General features: G+C 33.2%; 1 protein-coding gene across 3 annotated transcripts in view; it reads left to right on the top strand.

Moving 5' to 3' along the window:
- The first annotated feature begins 1,086 nt into the window (after nt 1-1,086).
- The window catches only part of RfC3 (replication factor C subunit RfC3), a 38,862-nt gene continuing 19,361 nt past the window's right edge, over nt 1,087-20,587 (top strand). The window contains exons 1-5 of one of the 3 annotated variants that reach the window (XM_088234329.1): nt 1,087-1,620; nt 1,702-1,766; nt 1,850-1,977; nt 3,271-3,433; nt 20,298-20,359. In XM_088234329.1, coding sequence (XP_088090455.1) covers nt 1,586-1,620; nt 1,702-1,766; nt 1,850-1,977; nt 3,271-3,433; nt 20,298-20,359 — 453 coding nt within the window. In that variant the 5' untranslated portion in view covers nt 1,087-1,585. Of the gene's footprint in view, nt 1,621-1,701; nt 1,767-1,849; nt 1,978-3,270; nt 3,434-18,044; nt 18,102-20,071; nt 20,360-20,587 lie in introns of those variants that run through there. The other 2 variants (XM_088234327.1, XM_088234328.1) reach the window with 2 other exon arrangements.

Genomic DNA, 20,587 nt, shown 5'->3' with positions numbered 1-20,587 from the left:
AATTTTATACCCGTATATCTACGAGGTACCATTGGCAATCTTACAATTTTGCGAGATGAGCATTATTTTTTTTAAACAATAAAATTGACTTAATAGAGCTTTACCAAATTTAAATAATCTTTTTGTTGAATTACTAAAAATAAACAAAATCACGCATATCCTTCTACGTAAACAAAATGAAATTATTAGGCTAATTCGATATTTCTAAATTACTAATCGAGTAGGCGCATGCGCTATTGTATTATGCGGGCATTAAAAAATGATATTATTTCGTAATTAAACAATGTAAAAATGCCATAAGCATTAAGGCAACCCGCGCAATATTTTTTTATACCTAAGGGTGGCTCATTTTGTTCTTATTAAGATAATTTATTTCATTTTCATGTAAAATCAGCGAACACCACTCTATTTTTTAAACTTAAATTAGCTCCTAAACGTAACAAATACTACCCGTTCAATGGTGTTTTCCTTTGTTGAGGCCTTGTATAAAAAAATTTGGCCGAAAACAAGTCACATGTATTGCGAAGTAATCAAAAGGAAATAACTATATATCGGGTTGTGGTCCCGTGGCTCGTCTCGGACTCACGGACCAAAGGTCCGTCGTTCGAATCCCACTCTACCCCAACTTGATTCCATTTTCTAATAGTGAGTTATTTACAACTCGTTGAGAATGGCCCTCAAAATTAAATATTTGGGTAAATCATAAGAACGCAAATATTTCTTTTTATTAAAAAAAAAAAAAAAAAAACTTAGAACAACGAAACGAAAAAAAAACATGTTTACCTTTAGAAAATATATTGCAAAATAATAATAATACATTATGCTGTATGACATTACAGTATCGTTTACATGTTGACAATACAAGATGGAGGACAATATTGTCTTGTCCCAGCTCCGTGAACAGCCTCGACCGCACTCATCACGCTGGGACAATACGGGAATTCGGCCGCAGTTCACACGTGAGCGCCGTGAAAAAAAATAATACACGAGGGTGTTTATTACGAGCGAGTTCACAAATAATATTGTTTATTTTGTATCAATATGAATTGAAATTGTTAAAGATCGAACTAAATAACAAAAAAAAAATCTGCGGCCATTTTCGGCATAAAATATGCGCGGGAGCGACACGTACGCCTCGAACAAATCACTATCGTCCTAAAATCTTGTCCGTTTGCGTTTACACGAGGGCAATGCGACCGCGCGTGGTGGTTAGGGTGATCATTGTTCTGCGGAGATGGCCTGCTCGTCCATCTCAGTGACAATGTCTCGGAACAATATCCTGTTCAATAAATTATTTTTAAATTTGGACAATGGTCGAGTCCTGGAACAGAAGAATATTGTATTGTCTACGTGTACACGGCCTTTAATATTTAAACGTTAATGATCAAACTAAAAAAAAAAAATATTGTGGCGAAAATTATAATTTCCGGCTGGTAACATTGACCAATTGGGTTATTTTGATGTTTACAATATTTTGCCGCCATTTCTCATGTCAGTTGTCATCTAAGATCTAACCCATTGTCAGTGTTGCGGTTTTTCGTAAATCGGTTTGCATCGTTTAAAACTTTTGAAACACTACATAATCATGACTTTGGGGGAAGCGAAAATTAATTTACCATGGTAAGTAATAATCGCGTTCATCCTCATCATAAATATTTATTTGATTTGTTGGTCTGCCATTATTAAAGGTTATGTTTCCAGGGTCGAGAAATATCGTCCTGCAAAATTGGACGACCTCGTATCTCATGATGATATTATCAAAACAAGTAAGCGTGATAATATTCGACGCATTTACATGATTACTTTTTTGATTGGCGCATTTAATTGAATTTTTTTTTTTTGTTATTAGTCAACAAATTCATGCAAGAAGATCAATTACCCCATCTTCTGTTCTATGGGCCTCCGGGAACTGGAAAAACATCCACAATTCTAGCTTGTGCAAAACAAATGTATACACCACAGCAGTTCAGTTCCATGGTAAGCCATTATAATTTTTTCCTGCATTAATAAAATGAATGTTTGCATTCTTATGATTTACTTGCCCAAATATTTAGATTTTTGGGCAAATTTTAAATATCCAATATGTTAGAAGAGCTCTACAAATGCGTGGAATTCCACATTCACTTTCTTGATTGGATTTCTATCTGTTGATAATATAATTATTTTAACCCTTCATTTCATCTTGTTGTGAATTTTTCTAAAAACACATAAAAACTGTAAGGGATTATACAAATCGTCCATTCAATTCTGAACTATCCTAAACTCCAATTTTTAGAAATGCCTTTTTTACGGAATATGATTCTCCTTGAAATTCCCTTTCTTTTTGTATTATCTTAAATACCAAATATGCTTTACTTTTTAAGTTATTCATTGATTTCCGTTTATCCTAAATTCCAATCACTCGAGATCATTCATCCAAACTATCCTAAGCCCCTAGGAATTCTTCACAGGATTTCCTTGCTTTTAACAATTTTTCAATAACATGGCATTTAAAATACTCTAAAACTTACCGTTTCTAAAGTAGAAAAAATTGCTCTCCTGCACATTTTATGTTTTGGCATTTAGGATAGTTCAGAATTAAATAGCCTTACTTCTTCAAAGAGCCAGGAGCCTATGGAAACGCCTGAAAAGCTCTAATAACGCACTTCCCAAGCCACTGCAGGGTGGATTCATTTACCGTTGTTCGAGCGATTGCGGGATATGCTAAGACCACCATAAGTGCAGCAAATATAAAATTTTGTTTATGTTTATATTTATATTTATGTTTATATTTATATTTATGTTTATATTTATGTTTATGTTTATATGGTAGAATTGGCTCTGCACCATTTTACTGGAATAACAAAAAAAAGAAAAAAATAGATGAAATGTTTAGAGAATTGCCAGTGTCATATTGTAACAAAATTGCTACATACTATTTCTATGTGTTTAGTTCTATATGACTAGTATATTGTGTTGTAATGTTAATTTTTTATTTTTCCTGTTTTCTGCTATACCACATGGCATAAAAAGTATTAAAAAAAAACATGAAATTCTGGGTTTTGCTAATGTGATCCTCTTACATACAAGACCGCCCCTGTAGTGTAATGGCTAAGACACTTGCTTTACACATGCTCTACACACAGAAGGCTTCGGGTTTGATTCAAAGTAACATAACAAAATTAAATGTGATTTTTCTCGGGCCTCGTCGATGTATTTTACCACTGTAATTGGGCCTCCTGGGTTGTTGTACTGCCATAAAAAAATAATGCGGGTTTGAATTATTTTTAGGTTTTAGAATTAAATGCATCGGATGATCGTGGTATTGGTATTGTACGTGGCCAGATTTTAAACTTTGCCTCAACGCGAACCATCTTCAAAGCTGGTTTCAAATTGGTTATCCTGGATGAAGCTGATGCCATGACTAATGATGCTCAGAACGCCCTTCGAAGAAGTAAGTAATTTTCTTATTTATGTCTTCGTGGTTATGCCGGTTATACCTATTAAAATCGTGACTCTCATTAAGAAAATAATGGGTGAAGCGAAGCTGTCAGTTCAAAAAACATTGGTAGTTAAAAGATAATAGAGCCTAAGTGAAACTGAAGTAATCGTATGGTAGGATGAGTTATTGTCTTTCTATAAAACACAGTCAGCGACAAATGTGTGCCAGTATGCTAGTCAAATAATATTTACTTCAAACCACCAACTACCGTACAATCGAAAGTAAATTCTTTTTTTAAAATAAGAAAGTTATGATATTTGTCCTTTTGAATGAATTCTATGAGAAAAACTGTCCCCGAACATGCTAATTATGTTTTTTTTCTATAAATTATTTATATTATGTGCTTAGCAACGGCGGCCCGTCCATAAAGGCTGCAGCCCCTTCTGTATAGAATAAATATTGTTATTTTTATTTTTAATGTAAGTATTAATATTTGTTAAAATTTTCATTTATATTTTGACAGTTCTACTGAAGTGCGCGAGTGTGCCACTAGTGGTAGAAATAGGAACTTAAATTTAGTCTGACTCTGAAACATTTATCTATTAATTTTATAAAATATAAAACATTAAAATTAATGTGTCTCCGTTGGGGTAATCCTTGCCAGGCATTTTTTCCCAGTCTTTAAGAGCTTAGTGTTTTGTGAGCTTATAAGTTTATTTTATATAGGCACCCACCCTATTTATTTTTACTTGATACTGGACAAAGGTCTCATTGAGTCCTAAAATAGTCCGTTTTAAGGAGAATAATCGCTGAAAGTGTGATATAAAATCAAATAACTGTTCTCTTGAGGTTATTTTTCATGGATATGATACTGTATAAATTATCTGATATTATTATCATTATTATCTACTTCGATTGATGGTTCGGTCTGTTTATTGGCTTTAATTAAATTGTTGTAAAATTATTTTTTTATTATACTTTTGATTAATCCATCTTTTGAAACTAATATGGACGTTCTGATATAAAAAATGATTTGTTGTAGCTTAAATGGACATAGTTAATACTGTAACCTTTTGTTTCCATTGTCAGTTTAATCAGTCTAAACTAAAGGTGTCTTCATCATCGTTTCCCTATACACACCTAATAATGCATAGTGCATCTTGACAAAAAAAAATAATAGTCCCGTAACAGAAATATTTGTGTAAATTCTAAAAAAAACATTTTTTATTTTTATTTGAAATCACTCCTCAGTCGAAATTGGTTTATACTTAATGTTACCAATTGTAGACCATAGATGGCAGTAATGCTGCAATAGTATGTTACTAAAGGTGCATTATAGTGATGTGTAATTAGTCCTTAAATTGTTATAACTTCCTAGTGGGTTTATTCTAGTTGTTGTCTGCAATGATTTGGATGTACAATAAAAACCGACTGATCTAAGGTGTATAAAAATTAACATTTCCTACTATGTAAAATAAATCGGTATAATTTTACTTACATCAATAAGGGCTTCAACTCTTATTTCACAAAAATGATCCGATGGAAGAATTGAAATGTGAATATTTAAAAATAGGCAGAATGGTGAATTTTATACAGTATGTGAAGTGATCCAGCCAATGATAGGTCATCATCATTAACTGATTAATAAGTTTAAGCGTAGAACCCAGGACCTCAAGAATGGTTAGTAGCCATTGAATCGAAAGCACTCGTCCAAGGTTCATCTGCATGGATACCCTATAAATGCATAAACTTTAATATTCCCTTACCAGAAAAGCGCCGTGGCGCAGTTGGTTAGACGGCCAACTGTGAAACGGGTGTCACATGCTCGATTCCCGCCAATTGAACGGAAAAAAAAATCTCAGTTAGTCTAGGTGTTGTGGTGTATTTGTCATAACTTCCTTTCATACCCTCTCTTTCCCACCTGCCGACAGCCTCTAAAATAGAGACTTAGCAAGTTGTTCCTTTAAAAAGATAATATCCGTCTCTGTCAATATATCGGATGCCATTATGTATTTACTTTATTTATTTACGTTATTTTTGCAAAAGACCACTATTACATTGGTAAATTACAAAAGAACAAAACAATTAGGCTAAACAAAACTACTTTTGAAAAATCTGTTTTGAAATTTACTTGTAAAAACCTGTAATTGGCTTATTTCTTTTGTCTTTTGTAAATGACAAATGTAGCTGTTGGTTAGTTGAATAAAGAATAAAAAAACAAAAAAAATAATTTGAATTAACTAGCAGGAAACTATCGGTTATCGCCGACTATTACATGCTGGAAAATTCGGACATCGGTCGATTAGGATCTTAGATACCTAAAAATATCGCTCCTTTGAGCCTCACAATTTATTTTCTGTCGTTAGGTAGAAAAATTTAACGACTTTCGAACTTTTCGACTTATAATTTTTTATTACTATCCCTACCGGCGTCAAATTACGGAGAAAGTAGTGAGCCGCGGCATCAGCCAATTGACGCTTATACTGGAAGAAATCATACAAAAAATGGACCTTATGAATACGTTTTGCCATTTCAGTGGCAAGATGGCCAATATGTCACTTTATAAACTAAAAAATCTGAATTTTAGTTTACGAGCACAATCCTAGTGTCAGTAGATGCATTGAACATTTGTTTATCCAGGATTTTTGTTCCACCAAAGCGTGTTTACTCAAAATGCAGAAAAAAAAATTTTTTTTCCAGACTTCCCTGACATATCATAATTAGCCATCTACGGACGGCAAAATTAAATATGTTTGACAAATCGTAAATTATCAACTATCACTCCATTTCTCAAGATGGTATGTCGCGTCTGTTGTCATACATATCTCGATTTGCCATATTTGGAAATAGAAAAGTAGACATATAAAGAAACACGGCTAATATTCTCTAACCCTATAAAACGAAGATATACCATATTTTGTCAGATTGTAGATCGAAACGAATCCGATGATAATTCAAAATGCCTAAATAGAGACATATCATACTTAGCCTTATTTCAATTTATGTGTTGTGTACAACAGGGCCTGCATTGATTATGGCAGTAAATTATTGTGTAGATTTTGATTGTTGCGATCTCATCGGAAATCGTACCGGAACCCACCGTGCGCGAGGTAAAAGCCATTACACCGCTGGGCTGCCAATGTTGATAGTATTATGTTATTGTAATTGAATATTCGATGAAGTACAAGGCTATTTTCTAAATTCCTCGTCATTAGGGCAGCGATTAGGTTAGCATTTAGCGGTAAGCGGCATCAACAAATAGGGAAGCGCAAAAATATATTATGATAAACATTGATATATCGTCAAGAAAACGTCGGATTTGTCAGTGTTAAATGTAAAAAACATCAGGTTCGTCATGTACAAAATATATTCGTTAGTGTTCCGTGAAAAAACTTCAGATTCGTCTGTATTTGTTGGAAAAAAAACATCGGATTCGTCAGTGTTCGATATAAAAAACATCTGATTCGTCAACGTTCGATAAAGAAAAAACATCGGATTCGTCAAGTGTTCGATTAGGGAAACGTCGGATTCGTCGTTGTTCGATTTAAAAAAAACACCAAATTCGTCAGTGTTCCATGAAAAACTTCGGATTCGTCAATGTTTGTTGAAAAAAACATCGGATTTGTCAGTGTTAATTGAAAAAAACATCGAATTCGTCAAGTGTTCGATGAGGGAAACGTCGGATTCGTCGTTGTTTAATTAAAAAAAAAAAACACCAAATTCGTCAGTGTTCGATGAAAAAACATCGAATTCGTCAGTGTTCGACGAGGGAAACGTCGGATTCGTCGTTGTTCGATTGAAAAAAACACCAAATTCGTCAGTGTTCGATGAAAAAACATCGAATTCGTCAGTGTTCGACGAGGGAAACGTCGGATTCGTCGTTGTTCGATTGAAAAAAACACCAAATTCGTCAGTGTTCGATGAAAAAACATCGAATTCGTCAGTGTTAGATGGAAAAGCATCTGATTTGTCATTGTATGTACCTACATATTATGTCCGATTGCCATTGTTACTTAAATAAGGATGCATTGCATATAGTGATATACAAATGAATTTAAAAAATAAAATAATAATAATAATAATAATTAAAATAAACAAATAAATTAAAAATAAAAATAAAAATATGTCAATCGAAGAAACTGGCAGTGCACAATGGAAATTTAGTACCAACACTTATGTTTGGAAGTGAAACATGGAACTGGCAAGGACAGATGAAAGCAGAGTGAACGCGGTCGAAATGCGATCTCTTAAATCAATGTGTGATTGATAAGATTAAGAAAGAGTCTCTGAGATGGTTTGTTCGCGTAGAACGTATGAATGACAAAATAATGGTAAAACAGATATATATGGCGAGGAAGACGCGGCATGATCAGATAAACCAAAATTTTGAATCTGGTCATCTCAAAAGCAAACAGAACCGAAAGGCATAACAAGATGTATGAATGTGAAGAAGCTAGGAATGTGTGCCAGGATAGACGTGTGTGGCGGTCCATCCTCTCTGCCTACCCCTACGGGGAAATAGCGTAATGGTATTTATTTAAACACTTTATATACATGTACAGTTCACATACATATTATGCATAGCGATAAATAATTTGTGTATTACGAGTATATAGCTTTTTAGATATATTTAATTTAGTTTACTTATTAATTAATATTTTTGCTATACTGTTAGTAAATTTAAGTGAATGTGAAAATGTACATCACAACAAATAAAAACATATTAATAAATAAATAAGGGCGGGCATATTGCCTTGAGGTAATTTTTACCAACCTACTCAAAACGTTCAATTTGAGAAAATCAGTGGTATATGAACATATTGTAGTTATATTATGATGATTATATTAAATTACATTGACATGTACATTATTTTTTTTGAAATAAAAATTGACTAAATATCTACACTATACTATGAAGAAAGGAGTGTAGTAGTAGTAATACCTTTTTTACACAAATAAGTACAGCCCACCAGGTTATCGAGACATGTTTAGGCCTCCACTAATATTCTAATTTAAAAATATAATTTAATCGGCCGATTTCTCGATGCTTTCGATGTAGGCGGGTTGCATCCCTAGTAACAAGGCGCCCTTAACTTCTGGCGTGGGGGTGTTATGTCCCGCTGTGACCAGCTGACCCGTGGCTGAAGTCACGCCTGTTTGTGTACGGTCCGGTTGCCGTGGTAACAAATCCAATCAATAATGGCGGACAATGAACACTGAATTACATGCAAACCCGCCAGTTTTTTGTCCGACCATATTTTGCATAACTATAACCAATATAAATTGTACTCTCGGCGTGTCCGTGGCATACTTTCAAACAATTCTTAATAATGCTTTCTTGATATCGTAAATATTTTTTTGATATACGTCATTGCATTTGTATGAAAAATTCAGCGTAGATTGATATTTGATGAATATCTAAAAGTCAATAAATAATTGTAGACAAGACTGGATTCCACTCTCTAGGGAGTTGGTTATTGATATTGAAATTTATTACATCAGAGACAAAACGTTTTTGAGATGGGAATGTAATGTATTTATCATAGAATTAAGAAGACAATTCTTAATTCTATGGTATTTATTTTATATAGTTGCACAAATAAAATTTAAACACCTAGTTATACCTTAACTAATAAACTATATATACAAAAATAATTTAAAAAACGAAACATTTTTATAAAATTCAGACGCTTTCCGATGACACTCTATCTACCTATATGGATGTTTGCTTTTAGCAAAAATCATCGCCATCCTACTAAACGATGCGATAGACCCTAGCATTCCTTATCTATTTTGGCAACCTATTAAACATCCTAAGTCCTTTATTATACGGATTGTTTTGAGTTGCCAGGATTCTTGTTCTTGGGAGCCTGAAACCTTCACCTTCCCTCGTTGGATAGCGATGCATTTCGTTATTACGCCGAAAATTACTGAACTTGTATTCGGGAAATAATTTATTTTCAAATTGAAATATTTATTTTTTTATTTTGTTCATTAACGCCCAAAAAGCATTTACAAAAAAAAAAAAAACATGCTAACATACTTAATAATAAACACAGAATATACAGAAAAAATATGTGAAATTAGTTCGAAAGGATATAATAAAAAGTTTTACAAAGTAAAAAAAAAAACAATAATAACAAAGGTTTGCAAGAAAAAACAGTAAGCATATAAATAAAAAATGCAAAGATATAGGCTTATGAAATAAATTCTGTTAAGCAAACACAGTAAATAAAGTGTTACGGTAAGCAAGAAAGACAAATTTAAGTTGCATTAATAAACAAGCAAGCATATATTATCGCGAAAAAAGAAGAAATAAAAATATTTATATATGAAATGCGTATTTGCCAATACTACAATGCAATTTGATAAAATAGTAAAAAATAAAAAACAAGTATAAGGTAATAAAAATAAACAAGTAAGTATTTTTTTTAATTTATGGAATTGAATTGTCAATAATAGTTTGACGAGCAGCTACAAATAAACTTGATATTGTGGACTTATAAGATGGTAAAGAATTGGACAGAATGTCTGCAGCCGTTCCATAAGTGTTACCTAACCTATGCAGTCTCGGTATTAACACTAATATATTTAAAATTACTCTTTGCTTTACCGAAAGCATGTTCAGTACCGTCTACATATATCTTGAATCTTTGTATATCTCTGCCACATCTCAATATCGTATATCATCTCAATATCGTCACGTATATAGGTACATAATATCCAGAGAATAATATGTTAAAAAAGTAAGAGAATCTTGTAACGAAAAACTCCCTCAGTGACGTGAAAAATGCCAATGTCCAAAGTAATATTGTTCAACATAGAGACAGCCCTTCCAACAGGCATAACCATTGGCAGGTTAGTCCTGTATATTGGAATGTGAAACAGTCTATGCTGATAATTATCCGGAACATAAAAGCTTAGCTCCGCATAATTTCAGGGTTGTCAATAATACCGCGCAACAATCAAAAGAAGTGCGTAGTTAAATACACATTTCTTCTGGTCTTCAAACTGCTGTAACCAAGCATACCCTGGAGGAACTCAGTGGGATAAAGCCATGGATAATATCCGCACTCCCTCATGTAGAGAAACCGAAGAAAGTTCTTCTGAACCCTCTCCACCATAAGAGAGTACTTCAACTCACACGGTCCCCAAATCATCGAGCCACTCTCGAGTCTACTTCGCACCAACGAGCTATAAAGAATTCTCAGTACTCGTGTATTACCAAAACCCTGGCAGTACGCGAGACGAATCCTAACATCTTCAACGAACCACTACGAACTAGGATGCGCATATATCAGTTCGGCTTGCACTCGCAATTCTCGACTTGAGTACATACGGCCCGTTGTATTGCTGTGAACTGTAACTAACTTCGTAGTTGATAATCATATAATGGTTTTTGTCTGTATGGACGACTCTATTAGCCGGGATGGGGAATTATAAGGTTTTATCCTCAGAGTAATAATTAGCTATAATAACATTATATAAGACTGAGACAAGCATTATCGACAAAATCAAGAAAGGAGCTCTGCGCTGGTTTGGACATGTAGAACGAATGTACAGCGAGAGAACGGCTAAGAATATTTACAATGCTAATGTTGATGGATGCAGAAATAGAGGAACACCGAGAAAGACATGGCATGACCAAATCCAACAAATACTTAAAGAGGGACATGTCAAAAGTCAGAATAATCGGCGCGCGCGCGTGCATGAGAAGATGTATGAATGTAGAGGAAGCAAGATCTGTATGCAAAGATAGAGTGTTGTGGCGTTCTATACTCTCTGCCTACCCCTACGGGGAAACGGCGTGATGGTTTGTTTGTTTGTAATAATTATCTAAGAAGCCCTTTAGCTCTATGGCATAGAACAAAAGCGTTCCAAATTTTAGGCGTGGTATTTAGTTTAACAACAATCGTGTAACGGGCGGTTTCGGTTTGCGCTTTCAATTTTCAACCCAAATACCTACGCTCCGTTGTGTTGCTGTAATATCTTGCTAACTTTGCGCTCATAATCATAGATTGGTTTTTCTCCGCATGGGCGATTCTATTAGGTTATTACTCTTAGATTTTATCCGTGTAAAATACAATACTAAAAAAACTCAACTCAAGCCATTTCCGATTGCCCGCGATTGCGGTCGTGTGACGTCACGTACATTATGCCTGTGTGATAATTGCTGAAACTTCCCCGAAATATAAAATCAATAGCATCCTTTCGTAATGACCCCGATAAATAATCTTCAGGTCGATCTTAATCCACTTTACGCAGTATTTGGGGGAAATACGTTTATGTGTTCTCATTCGACACGTAAGATAGTTAATCGTAGGTAAATTCCTTAAATACTCCTCTCTTCCTATCCTTTAATTTCTAGGAGCTGATGAAACAAGATTTTCGGCCGAAACCGAAACCGTATTTCGGCTTCTGTTCCATTTTCGGCCGAAACCGAAACTTATTTAAATAAGTAAATCTTCAAAACGCCCAAAATAAGGCCCAAATTGTTTTCAGTGGTTACATTGTTTTGTTGTTTTCAATGTTTAAAATATATATTTAAGAACCAAAAATTATTTACAAGTAATTCAAATAGATCGAGTCAAAGAAGGAATCGTGTGTTAGAAATACCACATTGTAAAACGAGGCTAGAACAGAGACATGCTTATTTTATAGGCCCAAAATTTTTTAATTCTTTTTTTTACTGATAATAGTTCATTGATCCCAAACTTTCAAAATTTTCCTTCTTTTAAAAAACACGCTCTATCCTGGATTCAAACTAATGATTTGAACTCTTTTTTACATGATATATTTTGTTGCCCTTTAATAGTAAGAAATATTTTTATGTTTTTTTAAATATTTTTTATTTCCTTTTTTGATTACTACATAAAAAAATAAATTATAAAAACTTTATAATCTTTTACAGAATGTTATTTTTTTCTCTTTTGTTACACAAGAATATAACAACTGTCTATTTATTATCGGAGCAAAAATTCATAAACATTTATTGTATACCCACGAACAGGCCATGCCTTTATGGGAATTTTTGTTAACTATTTTTACTGTTAATATGACGGTAGTCATATGGCAGAAGGCACCATCTGTAATTTTCAAAAATGTTCAGGAGAGCTGAAATACGTCTCAATTTCAAGACTTTAATCCACAAACTAAAATATTTAAGTGTTGCTTTTCAATAATAAATTACCATTCCAAATGAAGCTGATTTTTTTATTTTTTTGATGCGTGTATTTACTGAAATATTAATTAAAACTGAAACATAGACAAAAATACAGATGGTCCCTTCTTCCGTCTGACTACCGATGTATTTCATTGCTATGCAATTATCCTTTTTTTAATACTTTGTTTTACCTCTTATGTATATCATAAAAATAAAAATTAAAAAGGCGTTAAACCTTACGAGCTCATTAAAATGAGTTTTAAATAAAATTCACAATGAATTAAAAGGCATAAATTTATTGACATAAGTTGTTTATTTTTAGCGCTTTTTTGGTTCCTTGTGTTAAACATATAATTTATACGAAACAGTTATTTAATGTACGCTATAGGAACTTTAACTATTAACTTTAAAGGAATTACAAAAATATAAATACGTTAGATCTTAGAACTACCAACTGTAGTCAAGTTTCAAGTCAGTCTGTTTTTTTTTATGTTAGCCAGTAAAGAACTTCAGCCCTACGGGAAATAGGATACAATAAATATTTTCTTGCGCGCGGTAAAAATTGGAGCATTTAATTGTACGCCAAAAATAAAAAAACATTTTAATAAAAACGAACTACTTTGAATGACATCACTGGTTCATATGAATCAACCTGTGATATGAGAGTTATGGAATATTTCCGGTTTGCTTACCGTGAATGGACCAATGGGAAGAACTGATCGAGAATAACCGGAAAAGAACCTCTGACGCCACACGCGGAGTTATTTCGGGAATACAAAACTTCAAAAAATCGTAGCGCTGATAATACGATAGGTATATAAAATTTTTAAGAAAATTTTGGCTTAGTTTAATATTTTATTTTCAAATAAAAAAAACTGAACTTCCTCATTCCTATACAATAACTAATTATTTGAATGGACAACAATCCTATGGTAAATATATCTCTGATTGTATTAATTTTCCATCCGCGTACAGCCGAACGTAATCCGTCACATCTTGACCGCAGGTTTCGGCTAATTACTGGCCGAAACCACCGTGAACTATGAAAGGCTGAGACATGAATTATCGACAGAATCAAGAAAAGGGTGCTGCGTTGGTTTGGACATGTAGAGCGGATGGACAGCGAAAGAACGGCTAAAAGTATCTATGATGCGAATGTTGATGGATGCAGAAAACGAGGAAGACCGAGAAAGACATGGCACGATCGAGTCCATCAAATACTTGAAGATGGACATGTCAAGAGTAGGAATAATCGGCGTGCGTACATGAGAAGATAAATGGATGTAGAGGAAGCGAGGTATGTATACAAAGACAGAGTGATATGGCGTTCTGTCCTCTCTGCCTACGAAAACGGCGTGATGGTTTGTTGTATTTTTTTTTATATAGTTCGTTTAATGATCGAAATACGCTTTAATATATATAACCCAAATTAACTCTGAGGCATTACATCTCCAACTGATCACGTTTTTAAAATAAAATATTCAAACTTTTTAAAATTAATAACGGCGTTTTATTTATAAAATCCGGATTAATTGTACGGATATTTGTCCGTATCCAGTGTTTAATCGCGTCAATAAGGTTCAAATTGCTTTTGGTGCATACATTAAAATTCTAGAGAAATTATAATATACAAATGTCATGCGCAGTCCGTCCATAGATTTGATGAAACCAATGCCTTCCTAAAAATTGACTTCTAAACCATTGTCAATGGGTACTTCTAGGCATTGGAACCCTAATGATCTACCTTTTTTGGCGGAATCCCATCTCGACAATTAAAAAGCAAATTGTCAAAAATGATATTTTTAAGACCCACGACACATTGTTTGCATATTGTAATGTTCGACTTTTAAAGAAAGACTATATTTTGAATTTAAAATCTTTACTGCACGTATTTTATCTGAAGAATGTCATTTTTTCACAGTTTTACTTATAATAGCACTCAAATTAGGTTTCATATCCGACAATTGAATGCGGAGATATGGAGCGGCATCCAGTCTAGATCTGAACTTATTTTTAGTTTAGGCGTAAGCTAAAAAGTGAGCATCACATCGGTAAGTTGATATAAACGGAAGCAGAACCATGAAAGCATTCTCAACAACTGCAGAGTATTCGTCTTTAAGCCCAATACAAAAGTCATTAAAGTTTGAATCAGCTGATTCGAATTTTTGTTTTAGCAAATGAATTCTCAATATCGATAAAATTCTCATACACAGTTAATATTGATGGTTTGGTCTATTTGCGAATGGATTTTGAACCCAGTCGATGTCCTGTAACTCCTCAGAGAAATATTCTTTCAAGAATTTTTTGAGGTTCAATAAATGACAATTTATGGTATTCTCTCGGAACACCTTTTGAGAACCGCAGTTCTAAACAAACGTAGTTATTTTTTTATGTGATTAAATCAGTCTTAAGTTAACTAATACTTTTAGTAACTACAACAAATATTTTTTAATAAGTTTGTCGTTTATCCTAGCGATCTTAGATGGGTTCGATGTTCATTTATTAATAATTTCTGATAAATTGCGACTAGTTCACCCACAATCTTCCGCCTGCGCATTTATGCGCGAACTGAAATAAAATTCGTTGAAGTGCAGTCTAATGCTGAAATAATATGGAACTGCGTAAGTCTGCTGCTTCCTATAAAACGGTCGCACAGTACTGAATTCACAAATTCCGCGCACGCGCAAATTCAGATCTTACGTTCTTTGTGGAAGCAGTTCTAATAAACCAATCCAGGTTTATGTTTCACGGGTTATTATGAGTGTTTTATAAAAACAAATTTAGTACCGAAATCGGTTGACACCACTGAATAGATAACCAATATATCTGTGGTTGACACGATGGTATTATAATATGAAACTATGAAATGTATCTCTTTTGTGCTGAAATTAGCGCATGAAATTGCTTTTTAGTTATTTTAAAGCGCTTTCGAATTCGAATTACTGTGTTGGTAGTTAGTACAAATTTTGCCTATGTACCTAGTTCCAAGTGGCTGCTTCCCTAATCGAAAACCTCGTTGCATGCCCCTGGGTAGAGATACAAGACGGTAAAATTTCCCCCGTAATTTTGCCAGATTTTAGTTAAATACGGTAATTTTCGGTCAAAAACAAAAATGACGTACTAATTTTTATTGTTCAAACATATAACCTTTTTCATCAAAAAAAGTACATAGCAAATGACCTTGAACGTCCCATACTTATAATATACCTCAACAACCACCCGAAGGATCTAAACCTGATATTCACTGACATGTTTAGTGTCCTGAAACAAAGCTACTTGTATTTGTTATATCCTCGAAAAATAAAAATTAAAACGTCATGTTCGTTTTTTTACCGAAAATTACCGTAAAAACCGTAAATTACGGTATTTTACCGCGCCTTTTGGTAAAATTACGTAATTTTACATTTACAATTTTACCCCTGAGATATATAGATATGATTTTACGTAAAAAATAATGTTCCTAATAATTCTATGTTCTTGAACTTCCTTAAATTATTTTGACTGTATTCTAGAAATCGATATAAAATAATCGATTTATGTGGGCGGTATACGAATTCTTTCTCTCCTTAATTATTCTGGGAACTTCTGCAGAGGCTTTTAAATAAATCACCCGCCCTTCGTCAGTTTTGCCATGTGTATATTTATATGTAGGAATGTCAGTACTTACCCAGTAGGTACATACTCTTCGTCTGAATATGTTAGTAGGTACTAAACGATGTATGAGTATTTGTGGCCACTGAAAATCGGCCCTCTAATACTTAAGGCTCTTGCAAACCGATACATTAAAAAAACAACTGATTGTATTTTTATAAAAAAATCGTATTAGGAGGAAACGCTGTGGCTGAGAATTTTGATGAATAGGTATTGGAACATTGTTTTTCTGTCAATTTCGCCCATGCCTCCCCGATACCGTGTGAAAAGTACAACTGCACATCGGACTGATTATGCCTAACTAAAATTAACGTGTCGCTGTCCCATTTTCCGCACCCGAAAACCGAACCGATTTGATTGAGTTTTTTTTAAAGAAAGAGATTAGAATAAAATTTTCTGTGTCGGTGCATTTTGCGTTGTTCAAAAATATTTATCACATTTGTATTCCGTACTTCCCAAGACAAAAGATTAAATTCGGCGCTTTTATGGGTTTTTGGATAGTCCTACTGCCCACAATAACCAATTTATCTAAAAAAAATAGATGTGCAAAAAAATCACTGCTCGAGAGCCATAATCCTGGGAGAGAATACGGGAATACGTTTGTTAGAACATTCTTAATTGAAAAGTCGAACCGCGTTTCCTCTGAAAGCCTGCAATCAAAAATATAAGCTCTTCCTCTAACCAAACAAATTATTGTAATAAATGTTAGTAAATATTTGTACATAACCACTTACCAAATTTTCTTTGTCTACCGGTTTCTATAAGCACTCGTCTCTTCGTCAGGATGTTTATTATACTAACATGCAACCCACTATACACCTTCTTCACCATAATCGTTGCACAAAAATATGAAACCGATGTGCTGATAGAACACGTGCTATTTAAAGCTGACACCAAGGTGCACTGATTGATGGAAGAGTTTAAGAAATATCGAAGTTCAAACATAGGAAAAATTGTGAATGTTGTACAGTGTGTAAAGTGGCCACTTAAACCAGCCAATGACAGGTCCCTGTAAATGGCTCAACTCGCATACTCTCTTTTCTAAAATGTTCTCCATCCCTGTTGTAATTTGACTAATTTGTTGTAAAATTATGAAGGAGAATACATTATTGACTAATTTGGTGTATTTTTTTAGTTGCGTCCTCTTGTTCTTTTAATTCAGAAAAAAACGAACACAACTTATTTTAACACTCAATACTTTTCTTTCTTTCATTTTCAACTTTCACGCGTGGCGTCAATAATCTACGAGCATATTCCATTTATTCATGACAAAATACGTCGTTTTACTTTACATATATAATTTCATATTACATTACATTATATATTTTATCTGTACAAAATATTCCCAATCAGCAAAAGTGCTGGTATGAGGGGATATAATATAAAAAGCAGGAAACAGTCGGCGACAGCCGACTGTTACATGCTAGGAGATTCGGCCTTTCGGGCCTCGCTTTATCGGCCCCGCGGGCCTCAGTTCATTAATTAGAATCTCGGGCACTGTGAAATTTCACCCTTTTGAGCTTTTATTTTTTGCTGTTAGGAGCAATCGTAATATAATAATGAACTGCGCAGAAAGTGCGTATATGTTTTGTATATCTTTTAAGTCATTAGAAAATGAATTGTAGAACTTTATTGGTGTAGACACAAACATGTTTCTTTATCTGTTGTCCTAGGTTGTTCCTAAGTTAAATTATTTGACGCTCTTGCATTCCTTGGGTGTATATTGTAGTTAATGCAAATCTAAAGTCTGAACGTGCCTTTATAATAGAAAAGTGACCGCAAGTTCCTCTACCCTCTACCCTTGCTGCCTGGTGCTAGTCGTCCGTACGAAAAGTTACGCTACGGTTCAGTGAAAAACTTCTCCGCGTAAATATCTACTTTACATAAAAAATATTCTTTTTTATTTTTAAAACAAAATAGTGTCGGTAAAAAAAGCGTTTTCGGCACACAAAACTGACAGCTCTAAAAAACTTTATTCAAAATTCATTTGTGAACCAAGCGCGGTTTTGCATTTTTGTTACAAATTCACTTGTGCTTTTTTGAATTAACTTGTGCTTTTTCGGCAATATTTTTTATAAGAAATATTTTTAATATGTTTTAACATGGTTTAGACTATTCATAGGGTTAAAAAAATGGCATTTTTTAAAGGTTGAACATTAAATAAAATGTTTTAAAAAAGTATCAAATATTTTTGGCGTTTTGTCGGCGAAATAGTTCGTAAAATGTTCACCTACATCGATTACGGTTTTTAGTTTACTTAACGAAAAGAAAAGAAAAGAATATGGATGTTTAAACATAGGCAGAATGGGGAATATTACACAGTATGAAAGTGACTACTGAAATCATCCTTTATCATTCATATTTCTTCGCAAACGAATATTTTATATCGTTAGAGATGTTATTTTCTTTGTATTTTTTTCGTAAAATAAAATCAGAACTCGAAACTTAAGTATTTAGTGTCTTTTTTAATTGTATCTCTTAATTTTGTAATTTATATTTATGTTTAAACTTTCATTATTATTACTTATTTTAATTGTATTAATAATTTTAGTATGCTTAAACACGGGAAATTCTTGGCTAATCGGGAACTGAAACAAAATACCTCTGTACATTGCAAAAACAGCGATATAAATATATTTTTTTTTTTTAAAGTTGACGTCAGTTTTTTTCCATGTTCACTGAAAATGAGTTTAAAATATTTTCATAATAAACATTTATTCTTTAAATAGATTCATTTGAATAAGTATATTATAAAAATTCCTTCCTACAACAAAGTTTGTAACATTTCTAATAATAATATTTTTGGGCACTACTTAAAATTTTACTGCCGTGTTTAAAAATACGATAAAATAATTTCGGAGTGATATTCATTAAGGAAATTTAATGCTCTACTTTAAAAAACCGTTTTTAAAAAATTAAATAAAAAGCTAAAACATTAAAAAAATAAAATGTTTTAGATTTTTTAAATCCACACATTACTGACGTTATGTTTCCCTGCTAGTTCTTATATGAAATCTGTGGATATTTGTCTAATGGGAGTTTATGATTGGCGATTATTTTTTTTTATGATAATGGCAAAGTACGTTTCAATATTTAAAAACCGTATGTTAATGTGTAAGGCTCTAAAAGTGTGACAGGCACTGTCGGCAAACATAAAATTTTTGTGAGTACACACACTTTTATTTCACCCACTCATAAACAAAGACCATAAAACATTTGAATACATTGTACATACGTGTATTAAAAATGAGTCCAATTTTTTACGACTTTTAATGGGCGAAATCTTAGAGGGATTATTTTTGTTTTGGCATTTTTTTAAACTTCCTAATTCAAATAAAATATTTTTGAAAAAAAAAACAAATAAAACCATATATCAACTTTTTTTTGAGAAAACAAAATGGAAGTGTAGGCATTTATAGGGTTTATGACTTGTCATTAGCTGGTTTTAGTCAAATGACATCAAATCAAATCAGCCATTGACATGTCTTAAGCCTTATAAATACCTAGACTTCCATATTCCATTTTCGAAATTGATTTTCTATCTCGATAGAAATATCTGTCATTCAAAAAAGGTAAACTTTTCTTAAAAATTTCACAAAAGGGCATAAAATCTGTCAGTTGTACCATAATATGCAAATTAAACAAAGGGTTGCATGAAAAAAATCAAAAAAGTTTTTTTTTTAAAATAGGTTGCAAGAAAAAAAAGTGAGATAATGCAACCTTTTTTGCCCATTTTTACAAACACACAACAATTATTTAAGTTTAACTTATTAAAACTTCTTTTGGTGCAACCAACCGACCCTTAATTTCTTTTTAAATCTTACTTATCTGTAAAGACTAAAGACATTGCACTAATTACAACAAATAAATAATTTAATAGTGAGTATTACAAAATACCGGTTCCGTTAACAATAAAGACACTGAGATTTTTTCGGCCAACTTTATGGCGAATTGATGTAATATTTTTGTGCTGTAAAAGTGAATAGTGTTCCCCTGAGGGCGAGAAGACAGATGAGTCTGGAGAAAGTTATAAAGTATGATGGACAATGTCTGATTCGGAAGAAGATGCTGCTCTGGAGAGACAAGTTAAAATTTCGCTGGTTGGCGAACCGTCCACAGGAAAAGTAAGTTTATTTTAATGAATATTTGTCATATTTTATTTTGTTCTTAAACTTTTTTTAAATCTTTTTTTAAAACATTCTAAACAATTTCATCATTCCCCTATCCCCACCTGGTGGCGCATTGGAACACATCTCAAAATCAAGTGGAGATGAGTCCACCTTGTTGCGTAGTTGTTGGCGCGTTTGCCTGCCATTCTTTGAAGTCCAGGGTTCGATTCCCCCCAGGGTGGA

Source organism: Micrasema longulum, unplaced genomic scaffold (genome assembly GCF_059751315.1).
Source record: "Micrasema longulum isolate JH-2025_06_02 unplaced genomic scaffold, ASM5975131v1 h1tg001225l, whole genome shotgun sequence".
Classification (NCBI taxonomy): domain Eukaryota; kingdom Metazoa; phylum Arthropoda; class Insecta; order Trichoptera; family Brachycentridae; genus Micrasema; species Micrasema longulum.
This window is presented reverse-complemented; position numbering and strand designations above follow the sequence as displayed.